The sequence below is a fragment of the Phaethon lepturus genome, unplaced genomic scaffold, assembly GCF_000687285.1.
Source record: "Phaethon lepturus isolate BGI_N335 unplaced genomic scaffold, ASM68728v1 scaffold21183, whole genome shotgun sequence".
NCBI lineage: Eukaryota > Metazoa > Chordata > Aves > Phaethontiformes > Phaethontidae > Phaethon > Phaethon lepturus.
In genome coordinates, this window is record NW_010530139.1 from 41,284 (window position 1) to 58,597 (window position 17,314).

General features: G+C 43.1%; 1 protein-coding gene across 1 annotated transcript in view; it reads right to left on the reverse strand.

Moving 5' to 3' along the window:
• Window positions 1–13,598, reverse strand: part of LOC104618560 (voltage-dependent L-type calcium channel subunit beta-4) — a 41,372-nt gene extending 27,774 nt beyond the window's left edge. Inside the window, exon 1 of the mRNA XM_010284190.1 lies at window positions 13,521–13,598. Coding sequence (XP_010282492.1) covers window positions 13,521–13,598 — 78 coding nt within the window. The remainder of the gene's footprint in view (window positions 1–13,520) is intronic.
• Between the last annotated feature and the right edge of the window lie 3,716 nt (window positions 13,599–17,314).

The window sequence follows — 17,314 nt, forward strand, 5'->3', positions numbered from 1 at the left end:
CTCCAGCCTCACAGAATCCTGTTCCGTTCAATACAGCATTTGACTAGTTTGTGTTTGGGTGGTTAGTCTGGTCCCAGCACGGGAGAGGGCTGCGTCTCACGCTCCCCAACCCGATGCGCTGCACTGGCTGCAGGTGACATGCAGCAGTCACACGCCCCCAGGTTCGGTATCACAGCATTCAGCTGGGCCGGTGATGGCTGCTATAAAAATCAGTATATAAAGTTTAAAGAGCTGCATATAGTCTGCATTGTAGTCTAACTTTTTAACCTACATATTTTGCATGTCTTAGGAAAAATAACTACACAAAAACGCTATCATAAAGAGAACTTCAAAAGCATCAGGATAACGCAGAGCTGCAGAAAGATCCAGCTGCGGTGCTGTACTCAGTAGGAGGAATATACAGCAATGTCTGACCACTGCTAAGAGACATTGTTTTTAAATAAGGGAAAGGAATAACATGCTGGACTACGTATGCTATATTGTATTATATAACCAACGTAACAAATAATTTCTAAGTCATCACATTCCTAGCATGAAGATGACATATATATCTACATACTTGTATCTCTACGGAGCTCCAAAATCTGTAACTCTATACGTGTTCCAAAAGAGCCATTCTACAGCATTATGTCTTGCAATTTTTTTTTTCTTAAATTGATTTATATCCTATAGCACAGGGACACATATTCTACGTAATCTACCATAGAAGTCAATATTCTTACTCTCCATGTAAACTAACATATTCTTAAATATTGATGTGAATACATATCCATTAGAAGACTTCTGGCAAGGAACCACCGACGAGCATATGCTCTCTTCTTGTTACATGCTCACAACTTGGCTGTGAGCATGGTACTGTCACTAGGGAAGGCAGATTTCCTCCATGTCAAGAACAGGACTCACTTAACATGAGCTAACATGCACCTATGATTTGAACGGACCAGAAAACCTCCCTCCCAGGACAGCCAGGGTGAGAGCACAGCCCGGGGAGCTGGGAAGGGCACAGGGCCTCGCAGCAGCCGGCTGGCTGCAGACACACACGCGTTTCGGGTCCTGAACAAGGCTAACATCAATAGGCTGAAAACTAGCATTAGCTGCTGGCAGCAGCACAAGCTTTTCCCAGCTCAGAAGCTAGACATGCTGCTCTTCCTTCTGCTTCCTTCGGGATGTAGCAGAGACCGCGGAACTCACCAGCCACAGCACTTGGCTATGCCTGCACCAAAGACACCTCCTGTGCTGCTCACGGGCTGCCAGTTATTCTTCTCTCCCCATCCTGGGGGCAAGACTAAAACTTCAGCTACCAAATGCGTCACCAACAGAGGCATAGGAACATCTCTTCCCTAATCAAAAGTGAGTGCAAAGCATGTCAGCTCCTCAAACCTAGGCGAAATGGGTAGCAGGAGACCCCCTGCCTAGCCTACTGTTCCAACCTACATCTCTTTTCACCAGCTGAAGGGGAAGTCTATCAGTGGGAGACTGAATTTATATGGTCAAATATCCTAGTCCTAAAATTACAGCCTGTCCTCCATACCAGAGCCTGCATTGTTCAAAGCAATGAAAAAAGAAGGGGGGGGGAAGAGAACAAAACAAACAAAATGAGCCAGAGCAGGAGTTGCAAAGACAGACCAACTTTGTGGCAGACAACAGCAGTTTATCATTTATTGTCCACTAAACACTCTGAAGATACAAAATGCTTTATAGCTGCTGATCATCACATTTTTTAGAGACAATAAAGCCTCAATGGCAGCAGAAATGAAGAAGGAAAAGCAATCACGCTCTCGAAATAGTAAATCAAAAGGCATAATAATAAATATAAATAATATGTTGCAGTAGGAATGGGCTTCTTTCCAAGATTTTAGTCCTACCTGGCATAATACACAGCAACAGGAACGTACCACATCCTGGCATGCCTGAAGCCTGACAGAAAGCCACTACTGCTGTCATCGAGAGCAGCAGATGCTGTTCCTCACCCACGTGCTCTCTGACCATGTTATTGCCCCCTTAATTTTCTATGTACTGAAAGGTGTATGAGAACAAGGCACAGAACACATAACCGACAGGACAGATATCAGCATCACGCACGTAAGTGGATTGCAGAAATCTTCTGTATGGGGAAACGGTGAACAAAAAATCCACAGGTTCATAACTATATATTTATTCAAGTTCTCTGGATATGATTCAGTGTAGCTTTGTAAAGGAATTTAATAAGAACAGATACCTACGCTGGATGCAAAGTTTCCCATACTGGTTTTTAGTGGTATATATTTGAGCACTGACTTATTTAATGCTGACAGAACAAAGTAGTCTTAACCAAAGTAGCTGATACTGCAAGACTACCCCAGGCTGCTCTTCAATGCTAATCACTGCCTGTATGCCAAATGATATGGATTGGTACAATCACATCCACATGATCCCTTCTCTCGCAAGTTATGCCAAATAGCAAGTGGCTTATCTGAAAGATGCAGCCCCAGGACTCTGACTCACATGATGCTGAACTGCAGCATCGCACCGAAAACAAGGCACGATTCTGCAAATAGCGGCAAGATACTCGGAAAAAGCAGCCCAACGCAAGCAACGAAAACTGGCGCTCTGTAACGTACTGCAAACGTGGGCCAAGAACACGAGCATCCACATTCAGTCAGAGCAGAAGGCCAAGCAAGATTCAGGTTTACTCTTCTCAGCTCAATCCCTGCCCCACACCGAGCGAGACTAGCGTCCTGCCAGGTGTGCACGTCTACCCTTGCAAGTCGGCTCACTGACTTCACGGTCGTCTCTTTGGCTTCTGGGACCCCCCCCCGATTTCTGCGCTCTGCATTCGCCGGCCGAGATGCATTTGTAGTTACACTGGACTCTTGGCAGCAGCGACTTCTACTCACAAAATGGGACTCAGAATCTGATTAAGGCTTCCAGGAACTACTCTAACACAAGCAGTCCATAAATTAAAAATAACCCTTGTTATCCTCAGAAGTCCAGCTTTTGACTCCTTTTTAAAACCATGCACAGAGAAAAGCATCACTTCTTGTATTTAATTTTCGGATCCATTTAAAGTTTTTGGCTGAAGATCAGAATATCGACAGAATATTGTGCAACTAGCCAACACCAACACTCATGCCTGTACAGCACCAAGTGCAATGAAGTTCTGGACTGACAGCTCCTGTTTGTTGAACCTGCAATAGATGTGATGATACTACACACTATGATGCAGCCATGCTCTTGTCACAGCTGGGAAAGCATAACTGACCACACAATGAAAACCAAATTGTGTTAGAAGTCTTAGGGAAGTGAGAGGAGAAGAAAGAGGAAAGATGGCATTCCCCATCTTCTTCTGTACACCAAAACTTTATCAAAAAGACCCCTTAATTTCTTTATTCTCATTGCTTAGAGCAGCAAGCTGAGAGTTTGGGGCGTATCGCCTATGTCCACAGTTTCACATTCACACATAATATTGGAGGACCGATTATCACGCTGCTACCCAGCCTCAACCTCACGACCCCCTGGGAGATAAGAGGAACTTTGTGATGTGGGAGCATATGCAATGAGTTCAAGTGCACACCAGATTTGACAATTTGAAGGAAGCAGCCTCTGCTAGATAATTACATTATTCAAGGCAATGAAAGACTGTCTTCTTATTTCACAGCCTTTTTACTTTGGGCTTCTGTGAATTAATTTTTCTTGCAATTTATTATTTATTTTCTCCCTCATTCATTTTCCTCTCTCACCAATTAGTATAATTCCACTTTGATAAAAACATTGAGGTTTGAAGCAATCCCAAAAATGTTAGAGAAAAAGGGTAAAGCAGAAAGAACAGTGGGTCTGTTTATTCAGCACTTACAAAATAATGGTAAATCATCAGTCCCTCTTGCTCACTGACTAATCTTACACTTGAGACTGCTGAAAGATAGGTGCCGAGGTGGATGGATGACTAGAAAGGGTAACACAACATTCCTAGCGAACATGGTGTTTCTATGCACCAGCCTGTTTAGGGAGGAAAAGTTCACATGCATCCTCCTCCTGGACAGTACAAACAACAGCCAGCCAGGTCCAGCCTTCCTGCTTGCCGAAGGGAAGAGCAAAAGAAAATACGAACCTTTAGCTGTTAGGGTTTCAGAAGGGGAAAAAAAAAACCCCAAATGACTTCAGTGAGGTTGCAAATAATTTTTTTTCCAACTGCCATAAATACACAGATCTGAATTGCCCTCTATCCAGCCATAACTTGTAATGCTCTGTCATATAGCTTGTGCAATTAAAGCATCAATCCATTAGGAGCTCCAATAAGCCAGATGACAGGCAGTCGCTTTTGAAAAGATTTAGGGTGCTGCAGAGTCCATCACAACCCAGAAAGCATTTCTGAAAACATCCCCGGCTCAGAGAAAAAGCTTCTGCCTTATCCATTAAGCAAGACAACAGGGCAGCACTGTCTAATTGCAGGCGTCCTTCTCCTACAGGAGGACTAGCTATGGGCATTTTGAGCACATCTCTCTACCCAGGAATAAGCAGACATTGAGCACACATGGCAATCACTATGCTTAATAAAGCATACATGCCACTGAAGAGGAAAGCCCTAGTATCTGTGTTCATATGCACACGTTGTTTTCAGCTGAGAATGTGAAAAATGTCTTTGCAATAACAGAGAGTTCACTTTGAAAATCCATAGCACTTTAAAATGACGAAGTATCAGGACTGGCAGCATACCTCGAGGCAGCCAATTATTTTGAATGGCTTGCTGGAGTTTGAATAGTATCAGAGCTAGGGACAGCATGAAATACTTCAGGGGAAGAAAGATCACTCCTGCCCCATCCTCTCCTCACCCTGTCTCTCCTCCTGTGCCTCCTGTTAGTGCCTCCCCGCAACAGGAATCCCACTTGGAACCGTCAAGCTTCCCCAGAGGTTTTTGGAGGCTGAAGGCAGTTTCACTTCCTCCAAGACACAGTATGCAAAGGCCCCAAAGACCCTAAAGATCCTGTCCTGATGCTGAACACAGAGGTTACACAGCAGACCAAAGAGCTGAACCAGAGGTCACTCCGATGCTTTTAAACTGGTCAGGACCTCAACTACAAATTGTCTAGCAGACGCCCAAGTGTGTGAGCACACATACAGCACAATGGAGGTTTAAGACAGCAATATGGTACAAAACAAGATTGCTCATCATTGTTTAGCTGTTTTATACTGGAAAACAGACAAACATGGTCTTGTAAAGCACAATGAGACTTTCTCCTACATGCTGTTTTTCACACTCAGTCTGTGTTGTCACATTCCTGTCTCTGCGAGGTTGGGGACAGCCAGCAAAATCCCGACTGCGGGCTAGTACACAGAAGCCCTGCTGCACAGGAAGTCTGCAACTTATGTAATAATTAGCAAAAGAAAAATTTACATTTACAGATGGCTATGCAGATAAGGGAACTTGTCTTATGTTGCAATTTGTTCCATGCTGATTCTGCTGCATTGTGTTGACGCTGTATGGCAGAATCAGAACCACGCAGGCTGGGAGGAACTCCAGACTCCTGCATACCCTGGAGGAGGGGGACAATACAGTGGATCCGGCTGTCTGTGCTAGTTTTGTAGCTGTTGGGTTTTTTTAATGAGCTATGTTACCAGCAATTAAAGCATCAAAAATGGACTTCTGGGTGCAATCTTGATGTGTCCTTTAATATGCAGCTCATTCAAATGTCCTTCTATAAAGCTGGATACTAACTTACGGATCTCTCCCCTGCCTCCAGTTCCCACAAAAGCAGGGAAGTACCATATTTAGGACTGGAGCTGTTGTTACAACGCTGCCAGGAAATGCTAAACTTGCATGCAGAGAAGCTGAAATTTCATTTCTCAGCTAAGACATGTAATCACGGAGAGACAGGCTACTACTAGTCACTTTAGCTGGATTAAATATATACTATCACGAGGCTTGAATTTTTTAGGATTTTTGCTTTGCAAGAATCAGAAAGCATTTCTTCCCATTGAATAGAGCCATTCACGATTAACTGGGCACTTCAGTGCTTGTGGTTCCTCCAGCTGCCGAAACCTCTGATCAGAGACCTGCGCATGAAATACGGTGCTCCTGGAAGGGACTGGCAGGGTGCTAGGATGCCACGTGGCTATCACTCATGGCTAGGCTGCTATCAGAAGGGGCTGCTTCCAGACACTTTGTTCATTTCCCAAGAAATTCAGTCTTACGCTGAAACACAGAATACAGCAAAGTAACCCTTGCTCTCAAGCCAAACTATATTCCAACCCACACCAGGCATGATTACTCAGTTTACCTGAGCAGCGAAAGAGGGAAGAGTTCATTCCAAACCAGTACCATTTGTGTTCTAGCTGCATTCCTCATGTCTTGTTACCACAAGTTATCTGCATGAGTACTGTAATCAGCAGCGTTTTGTACAAAAGCAGGCAGGAAGCATTCCTCCGGCCACAGAGATGAAATCCCAAGATTTCATCCTCCCAAACCAGAGCAGAAAGCTGAGATGCCAAACCCCCTGGTGCAGACAACTCTGTGCTGAGCCCGCTGCTCCTGGCCAGAAGAGCAGGCCAAAGCTCAGCTCAGAGCAGCAAACACCTTGTGCAAGCCATCCCTGCCTGCTCACAGTCCCTCTGACCCACAGCACCAACCTGGGCAGGCAAAGCCCATCTTGGGCAGCCATGTCTTCTCCGCAAGAGTAATTTTTTCTCTATGACAAAAATTGCTATTTTTCAGTGTATGTATTTAGAGAGAATTAGTTATTCAAGTTACATCGCAACACAGGTCTTTAAGTACTTATAAACAATACTTCTGAACTTGGCATATACGTGCATGGAAATAATGAGAGAAGATTCTTTTTTACCACCAGAATAGTATATGCAGGTAAAAGGTCAATATAAGCCCCTCAGAGAGGTAGGTGGCTCTTTCTATTTGCCATACATTGCAAGGTTTCAGCAACTCAAGATTTGTTTATTGTTGTTATTATTACTGTTATTAGATTTTCTTCATCGCTTTGTCACTTCTTTTCCATTGCAGTCAGTGCTCCATTCATTCACTTCAAAAAGAATAATAAAACCCCATGTAATCATTTATGCTCCTATCTTCAATAATAAGCAACAACAGCCTGCTCAGATTTCAATGTGATTCAGGATGTCAGCACTGCTCAAAACCAAGAGATATATCCTAAAGGCTATTTAACTCCAGACCATAGCTCTGTGCCTAGTTGGGGCTGAGGTCTCTTCACATTCTGACAGTGGAAGTAGCCAAAAACCTAAGAAGCTATCCAGAGAAGGAAGACTGACTTCATTGGCAGGAAGGTTACATCAGCCCATCCTCTACCTGCCTTTCACACAAGACATATTCATCAAGAACTGGAGCCTCAACTTCAAAAAAGACTGAGTGTCCTCTGTCCTCTGCAACTTTCAGCAAGAACTGAGGTCAATGTGCATTGCACGTGAGGCTGTATACCTCCTTAACGCGTTCCCAGAAACTTGACAAAGTTCTTGACAAAGCAAAAGGAGAACAAACAGGCACAGTGCTGGCTGCAGGGCCGTATGCTGCCATATGCCATGTGCGTACAAGGAATGATGTGTTTGTTTTTTTTAAAAACGGAAGAACCATTCATTTTAGATGCAGTTCACTGTAAGACCCACCATAAACCCTATCTCTGACTGGTCCACATGCATCGTGCAGTCCCTCTGCGCAAGGTTAGGCTCTACACAAGCTAGTCCTAGTATTTGTATTATTCCCACTGCCTGAAAATGTAGGTTTAACTCACAGAGGTTACTACTGTATGTCCCAAAGACAAGCGTTACAGAAGATAAGTACTAACATAATTTTACAGGAAAACAGGAATCAAAACTTGTGGACCTTAAAAACCCCCCCCACATTTTAGATAACAGTGGTCACTACTGTTGCCCACAGTCAGTGCTCACCTGGTCTCACTTCTCAGGGCAGGCAGCTAAATTTAATTACTGGGCAGGTGATGTAATTAAGAGGCAAATACAAATCAGTGGGTATCTGTTCATTTGGCATGACAACATTACTGTGCTGCAATCAAAGTCAGGGCCAGAAAAATCTATGTGCTAGATGAACAACTCCAGTAAAATCCTGCAGAGAGGTCCTATCCTAAGCACTGAAGCAAGACTTCTGTGGGAGCCCAAGGCAGGAGGAGCAACCCTTTGCACTAATGAAACCAAAGGGGTTATTCCCATGGGCTAACAGCTTTGCAGAATGAGGTGCAGAGATTACACTGGAAGTATCCTCTAGAATTATTAATATCCCCCTAGAATTACAAAATCTGTTACAGCTGTTGTAATACTAAACAACAAGGTCCCACAGAACTGTAGGAAAGCATTTTAGTAGGACTTTTTCACAAATTCACATCTAAGAGACAATGTGAATGTGCCACTGAAAGTCCAAACAGGACAAGGTTCAGTTCCCAACCAAATCATTTTCTTGCTAAGTGACAAACACACAAGCCAGCTGCATAACCATTTTGCATTGCGTTCTGATTTCAGACTTAAATGCTCAGTAATTATTTCCTTCTATATGTTTGGTAAATTTATTTAAGACAACTCATTAGGTGTCTCAGCAATTTGGAAATTACTAGGTAGTTAGAACATGTTTTTCTTTGTGAACACTAATTATTAGAAAATTGGGCAATTGTTCTAACATTTCTTTTCATGATCTCTTTTTTTCCCCACGAATTTAAGATATTGCAGTCACATCTCCTTTCTCAAGCTGCCTTCAGTTCAGCAGATTGTGTTTTTACATCTAAGAAATGTGGTTTTAAAAAAAGTACTAGTAATATATACATTTACTGCCAAAATACAACATCTTTTTCTGTAACATTCAAATGAACATGCAAGACGTACAAGATTTTGCCCAACATACGTTACAGGTATATATTCACTAGATGTTACACATGGAAAAGGTCTACAGTTTAAAGATCTATGTAGACTAAAAAAGAAGCCCAAGACGGTGGTCATTGAATATGTTACTTGTTCTAATAATTTCCTCTTCACATTTTGACAGATGTAATTTCTTATGTTATAAATAACTGTAAACTCAAATGTTGTTTTGCCTTTGCTGGAACCTCAAACACTCATCGGTCAAGACAAAGCTTAGATGTTTTCAGTTGCGAAAAGGACAGCATAAACTACTTGAAGTATAAAGAAGGACAAAATGTTTCACTTGTTTGTCCATCAGTGTTTCCATTCTCTTCACCATAAAAATGCATTTACACATTAACATTAATGATAAATAAGTCGTTCAATGCATTGTCAAACTAGTCAAACTGCTCCGGATCTCTCACCTGTGCTGGCAACAACTACATAAACCAGCCGAGGTACCAAAAGTCACCCAGTCCCCTTCACAGGAACACTTCTTAGCTGCTGTATCATTCTCGCCTGCTACCCAGCAAAGCAACGAAGCACATGCCTACATCCATCCTCTTACTCAGCAAAGCCCACCATGCTCCTCTGACGACTGCCGGGTAACCTACATCCCTGCAAGCACCTGCGCGAGGGCTGGGCCGAGTTCTGTACCGGCACTACCGCGCTGGGAGTTGCACCCCTTCCTGGGAAACAGCATTAAGTCCTGGTACGAGTCCCTCCTGCCACAGCCAGAGGTCTGGTTGGGTGTCCCTTGGCACTAAGCCTTGGAGCACTCTGGCACAAGGGGAAAAAACCAAAGATTGTCCCTGGGCCATCTCTAAGCTGAAATATTCGCAACAGGAGGCTGCCAGAACCTGCAGTGTGTTTGCCTGCCGCTTTCACAGTAGAACTGGACAATGACAGACATGAGTATCTGCTTGTATGTCTCCCCGCAAATCAGTAATTTGCATTTTGGGGTGGGGATTTTCCTCCCCCTCCAAAAAGTGAGTTTAAATTCAGATATTCCCACACGATGTATCACCTAAAGCACTTACTCTGCAGTCCCCAAGCAAACTAAAAGGTGAGGATCACAGCCAGATAGATGATTACAGGCTCACATTGTTTTTCTCCAAAAATGTGTCTGAACCATGAAATTTGAACAATACACAAACCTTTCAAACTCCATTTTTTTCTTCAACCATAAAAGAGCAAAGATCTGTCTGGGAATGCTCTGATCTGTGTTTTACTCCAATTGCTTGTAGTTAGAAGCATGATTGAATCAACAGCTGAACAACTCTAGTCTGAATTTTGCTTCAATCTCTGCAGCTGGTCCCTCTTCTTCATGAAAACTATTCGTGAGACCCAGGAGGGAAAAAAGGTGTATTTTTCAGTGATAAAAGGCACCAAACTAAAGCTGCAGCAGTACAGAGGCACTGCTTTATTTCTTCTAATTACTTTGGCTCTTGCAAGTATTGAGTGATCTTCCCAAGGCTCTGGGGAAGCTACTACTATTGGGTTTTATGACACCTGATAATAATACACCAGCTAATAAAATTGCACCTGTTACCCTAAATGAGCTCTCCTGCAAAGATGATGCTTTGCATCTGTCCCTAATAACACATTATGAAGTCAAGAATGTTCCATAAGTCTTCAGAAAAAAAAAAAAAGAGACTAATATTGCCCCCAAACTAAACTTAATCACACTGCCAACTACACAAACATCTGTGTTTACCATATGTGGTCTACCACAACGTTTCCTCAGATGTACAGCATGAGGTCTTCAGCCAGGAAGTCCTGAAATGATGCGGTGCGTTTCTAAGTCACTCCCCAAGCCCCTCGTCTCTCCCCTGCCTCCTCTGCATTATTCTCAGAGACCTCTTTTGCTCCAAGTGCACTGGAGCGCAGACACACGCTGGACAGAGAAGCAGCAGGTCTCTGAATATTATGGGTGCTTTCCTCTGCTGGCTGTGATGGAGCATTCTTGCTGACGAGGGTGGACCACTTTTTTTTTTAAACCACATCTATATCCAATTCCTTTTTACAACATCATAGGCATGTAACTTGCTGATCCAGAAGAGGATCAGCTCCTGTTTCTCCCCTTATTTCACTCTCTTCAAGTTTATTCCCACTTCTCTCTTATTTTCATCTAGCTTAGCTTTGTTTTCTCTCCCTGGTGTACTCGTATCACCACGTGGCCCTTGTGAAAACAGGGCTGCCCTGTGCCAAGCTATGCCTGCTAGCACCCTGTCCTGGGACTGCTCTCAGATACACTTCCCTTACCTTTGCATAGAGGCCATCATGGGTTTTTTGGCATGTCTATAAATCAGCCTTTACTCTTTTACAGTGAACTGAATGATGAGTATGTTATCATCGTCATGGATTTAGGAACATTTTTGAAGTCAGATGCAGGAAGCATCACCCCAAAAATCACACCTTGGGACTCCATGGGGGCAATGAAGCACCTGGTGAGAAGGCCAAAATCATTTGCTTGGTTGTGTTGTGGTTTTTTTATGACAATTTAAGTTTGTCAACAGGCCAGTAACAATGCTTCTGTAGCAATGATCTCTAGAGATCATTCCTACTGTTTTATTTCCCTCTACAGGACTTCTGTGTGGTTTTAGTCTTTGGATCTTTATAAAAAGCCACAGGGGAGTGCAACAAAACATACAAAACCAACAAAACCACAAAACATAGTCACTGCTTTAAAGATACCCCACTGTAGCCTGTTTTGCCTGAATAAAGCAGCATAAAACTTTGCTAAAGAGCTCTGTATCTAGCCACAAAGGCAGCAACACCAACTGCCTGACACAAGGACCACAGAGGACTGAAGGATGTACACACACAATGGGACGAGACACGTCCCACTTGTGCCAGAACAAGCAGGTGTTTTTAAAGTAACACAGTTGTTATTACCTAGCTTGCGGTTGCCAAGCAGATAGATTAAAAAGACTATCTAAACAGGCATTTGGAATATTTAAACATAGTATTTCCCATCAACCTACTAGGCTACTAATCCAGCTTGAAGCTTTCCAAAATACCAATATGCAAAAGTAAATACAGCTGAGAGAAGCCATGAACGTTGTCTTATGTTCACGAGCCAGTTTTCACCTCCCACAGATGATTCCCAAGCAGACCCACCTCCTGTCCCACCCTAACTGGCCTTCTGCAGTCTCTTACAGTTCACTGAAGTTCACCAATCTGATGTGACAGTCACAATTTTGTCCTTCCATCCTTGAACGTCTTACCTTCTCCACCCCTCCACCTTACCTACCTTCCCCTGGATGAAATTTACTCCGAGCAGGAAACCAGAATAAGCCTGTACAGTACCTCAAGCCTCAAAACCTGCTCTGTGTGAGGTTTACACACGGATAAACCTTCCGCCAACCTTTTGCCAAGGATGAGTTTCACTCAATTAATGGCACAAATCAAGCTAGGAGTTCTGGACGCTGCAGATTTTTATTGAGAAACCTTGTTTCTACAGACAAGGAGAGAAGTATGTATTAGAACTTAAGTTTTTGATCACTTAAGTGAACAAGAACTATCCAACACTCTTCAAACTGTTCCCTGGAAGATAAAAAAGCCCTGAAATTTTCAAGTATTTGAAATTTATTTTCTACCTCTGCCTCTCTTTTTCTTCTGGTGAACAGACAGTGATCTGTTTCTGAGAAGCTGATTTATACAAGGAGCTGGAAGTGACCAAGCACAAGCTTGTTACTCATGCTTTCTTCTGTGCCTGAGGATCAGTGGTATTTCAGCTGATTCCTTTAGAAAAAAGGCAAAATTAGAGAGCTCAGATATAACAGGTAAGTTTATTTTCCTGGAAGACTGTTCAGCAACATGGGGACTTTTGACATCAATTTTCCTCAGCATTTGCTGTGACCCCCGGTTTCTATTTCACAGATTATGTGCCTAAGGGACCTTATTTTAGTAAATGAGACTCGAGTGCAGAAGTTGATGGCACAGAAACAAAGTAGGTAGGGTGAGCCAGATTACTGCTGTTTTCAAATTGGTGCCCTCGCAACATGGCTTGCATGGCAGAGACTCACAGAATTACATTGCCAAGTGGCTGAGAGGCCACGACCGGGGCAAGGACGCTCGCCATCACCTCCCTCCTTGTCAACTCTTCTGCACAATACACGCTGACTTGGCATTACTGGAAAGGGTAAAAAATGCCAAATGAAGGGTCTCAGTAATTCTTTCTCCCATTCATTGGCTAAAATGATTTTTCTCAACTTTCAAAAAACCAGGGCATCTCTCCTTGGGTTGCAAACACAGGCAGAAGACTTCAGCCCCCAAAGCAGGAAGCCTCAATACAATAATCTTCAAAGTATTACAAATGTGAGGAAAGAAGCAGAATTTTCCTCGAGACCTCATTGTCAAGAAGGTCCTAGCCACCTCTCTGTTTTCACTCCACGCTTTTCCTAATTCAAACAGTTAAATTAAAGAAAACAGATCATTTTAAGGATTTTTATGATCACAGTGTCCCAATTTGCTTCTAGTGTGGTGTCAGCACTTCCCACACCATCAGGTTTTATACAACCACAATAACCTGGAATATTTCTTTTTATTTTTTAAAGAGAAGTTGTGTAGAACATGCTGAACTGTCTCACAATTTGACCCAAAGCTGATGTGGTAAAATCACACGCTCACCAACGGTGCTGAAGCAGACGAGCGGTTGGCTTTGCAATTACCCACTCGTTTATAAGCCGCAAACAAGCCCTGCGGGTCTGTAGGGTACCAGGTACTCCAGCTCCGTACCAGGCCCCCATCTCGCAGAAGTTATATTCCAGAGAGCACATGCTTTGTAATCCTTCACTGAAGAAACCTGGTGGGCAGCCAAACTCCATGTATTACACAGAGGACTGCTGTGACAAGTTATATTTAGATGGCAATGACTTCCTCTGAAGTCATCCCATCCGCTTTGCTTTTGCCTACCTCTCACAGGTTTTGCTAAGGGTCTCACCAGGGCACAAAAAACCAAACCAGACTTACATCTTCAATCAAATTAAAGGAAAATTACCTTGTGAATGGGAAAGAATTGCGACATGCTGTTATGGTATTGCTGAAATGAATTTCATGCTGCTTAATTTAAGCCAAGCAACTGATAGGGTGTGGGCTAAGGTTTAGTATGTTGTGTTGTATTGTGTTTTTAATTAGCTTTTTCCTTCCCCAAGCTTTCACACTTGGAGGCTTAGATACAGCTTGAAACACTAATAAATGAGGCTGACACCCAGAGCATTTTAGCTTTTTTCTTTTTACATTTTCCACCCTTTTTTTCCCCATTTGTTTTTGGTTTGTGTTTTTTTTCTAGGGAACCACCTTTCTCCTGCCATGATCTCTTACTATTTTTCTTGCAACAAGGACCAAATTCTGAAATCACACGACTGCTGAATTCACAACACACTATTATATATATACTGCTAGAAATATCTTAGAAAAATCAGGGCTTTTTCTTACTAAGTACTATACACTCTGTAAATAGCAACTTCTTTCCCCAAAAACTTAAAATCTAAAAACTGTACATGCTGAGAGCAAAATACAAGTGAAAGGGCATCTTGCTATCACCCACTGAGGTAATATTTGATCAACACTTTATGGAACTTAATTGCTGTAATCATTCCAGGACTCCACGGACTTTCTAGGACCTCAGGTCCTAGGACTGGAAATTCAGTTTGCCCAATTACAGCAACTCTGACCTATCTCCGCAGCTCTGAGACCACTGCTGAGTCACGATGGAGCACAAGCACCCCAAACAAACAAGGCTATTTTTATCATGACTACACAAAATGGGCAAAAAAATCCCCACCAATAATATTTGTTCTGATTTGGATATTAGTTCACATGTTGAAAACATACCAGTGTTTTGAGAGGTACTTGTTATTACCATATATTCTCCGGTGGTTTGTAAGAAGGATTGACAAAACATAGGCCAAACAAACAAACAACGGTTTATTTTTGGGAGATTATAAGCAGGAACAAACAAATACCAAAGATTTTTAAAAAAACTTGGGATGCCACTGGCTCAAGTAGTCTCTCCATATATTCACTGTTGGGATAAATGGGAAGGTACTAAGTTATGCTAATTAGAACTGCAAATCCAGGAAGAGGGAATAGCCGAAACCTTAGGTTACATCTAAACTCCAGACACTGTAAATATTTTTTTTGAGACATAGCATAGTCTGAACATATTTTCCCAAATTCTTATAACTACCATGAGTTTATGACAAACTACTGCAATTTTACATAGTACAACAGTATTTGAGAGTTATTTAAGAGAGTTAAAAATTCGAAACTCAAAAGACAAAATCCTTCTTTTTTTAATAACGGCGTCCATATTACCTCAAAATGGATTCTTAATTAAATGGCTTAGGAGAAACAATAATTTAATACTGCTTCTTACTAGCATCCAATAAGCATTCCAACCAAGAAAAAAATCCTTTAGGAATCACTATCATACCCACAACCTCTTTGATCTGGCAAAAGTAGTATCTGAGAAAGACACTGAAGACCTCATTCTGTGCAAAAAGCTCCTTCTCTTATCAAAATCCTCAAGTGCATCAGTAACACAAATCTACAGAAGCAGCAAACAGGACAACTTTAAGCACCTGGATATGGTTCTTTGCGGAAAGGGAAAGGGAAAGAAGAAAAAGAGGAAGAGGAAAAGCATTGTCAGCAATAGCATCTGTCAAAAGCTTGACAAGATTTAAAACTGTTATTTTGGTCTAAGTTTTTGCCATTATTTTGGGATATTCTAGAAGAGGTACATCTGCTCCCAAAAACGTCACTGCTGTCAAGGGTTCTGCTAGCACCCTCTAAATCAGCACCGAAATGTAACCAAAAAGGCAGGGAATGGGTACGATGCTAGAGTGAACTCAAAGTCTGGGCAAAGGTACAGAAAAATATCCATCAGAAAAAAAGGGAAATGTTCAAAGATCATCAACCAGAACATGAAAATCTCAAGTAAGGAACTAAAGTCCAGAAGATGGTTGCTTCCTCACAACCACCCTTAGGTTCATACTACTCCGAGTCAGTTCTCATTGGGTAGGTAAGTATCTCACTGAAGTCAGATGGAAAACCATTCCCTGCATGTCCAAAGAGAGAAGGATGAAGGTAAGGATGCAAATCAAAGCCAGTCAGCTAAACTTTACGAACTACCCAAATTCCCGTTCTGCCCTGGGCTCAACAAAGCAAAACCCCACAGGGCTCGATTCTTGGGTAGACAAACTGCTCATCAGACAAGTCCTCAACCTACACTGCAGCTGTTATAATAAAATATTTCAATGTCATGATAACATGATGTTGATCTAAACATATACATAAACAATACCCATAATTACCTCCTATAACAGAAGAGATCTGGGGATGGGCATACACTCAGGTATAGTTTAGGTAAGTATTAATGAATTTGTGGCACCCCTTGCAGGAAACAGATCACCAAGACATCTCCATGCTCCAGAATACTTCACTTCAAGTCCAAATGCCCTGTGCTGCTGGCAGGAAGGAACGGCTTGTATTAAACTCTCATTTTCTTTAGCGCATTTTAGCATTAAATGTTTCGTATTTCATTCTTTATGTGCATTTGCAGAGAGTTTTCCATGCCAGGGGCTCGCTCCTGGAAGCTGTAGGGTTGAACACTCCTCTGGGATCAGGTCTGTGTTTAGCCGCAGTGGCTGCCGTGTACATCCTACTTTCAACAGCACAAAACCTGCAGGAGAATTCAATTACTAAAGAGTTCTCCCCCAGACCGTTTTGTAAATCCCCTTGTGTGCCGTTAGCTCCATGCAGAGGGCACAGCGTTGCTGTACTCTCTTGTTATACCAGCGCTTCTTCCTGCGCCCGGCATCTCTGCCCAGCTTAGCAGCAGGTAGGAAGGCTGCAGAGACAGCAAACAGCGTGGAGGAGGAACGCAGAGGGAGGAGGAGGCCTCACGCCACGCTTCAGCAACCCCTTCCAACCCGCACAGCCCCAGAACTGATGAGCCCCCGGCAAGCATGGCCAGTCCTTCCCACCGAAGGGACGAGCCAGCACAGCACCGTCTTCAGAGAAAGAGGCTGCCAGCGACAAGTGGGGGTGGCAGAGGCCACGTACGCCCCAGTTCTCCCTCGGCCTTACAGAAGCACGAGTAGTAAGCACAGCCAAGCCTTTCTGAGACACGGCCAGGGAGGTGGCAGTCGCCTGCTCCGTCCCCAGCACGGGCACCCCAGCCCCAGCCAGTGCAGGCTGTGCTTTCATAAAGGCATGGAGGAGCTGAGCACTTGCACACAGGGTACCCACACTCGCCTTCCATCCCACTGAGGACTGACACGACCCTTCTGTTCAGAGTGATCTCCTAAAGGCGGATTTTTACCCACTTCTATCAGCAATGCACAGCAGAGTGAAAACTACAAAACTCTGGACTCTTCCCCCCTCTGCCCCCTCCTTGGAGGCATGCCTCACGTACCTCCTCTGCAGAAACAGGGCCTGGGAGCCTGGGCTACTGTTAAGT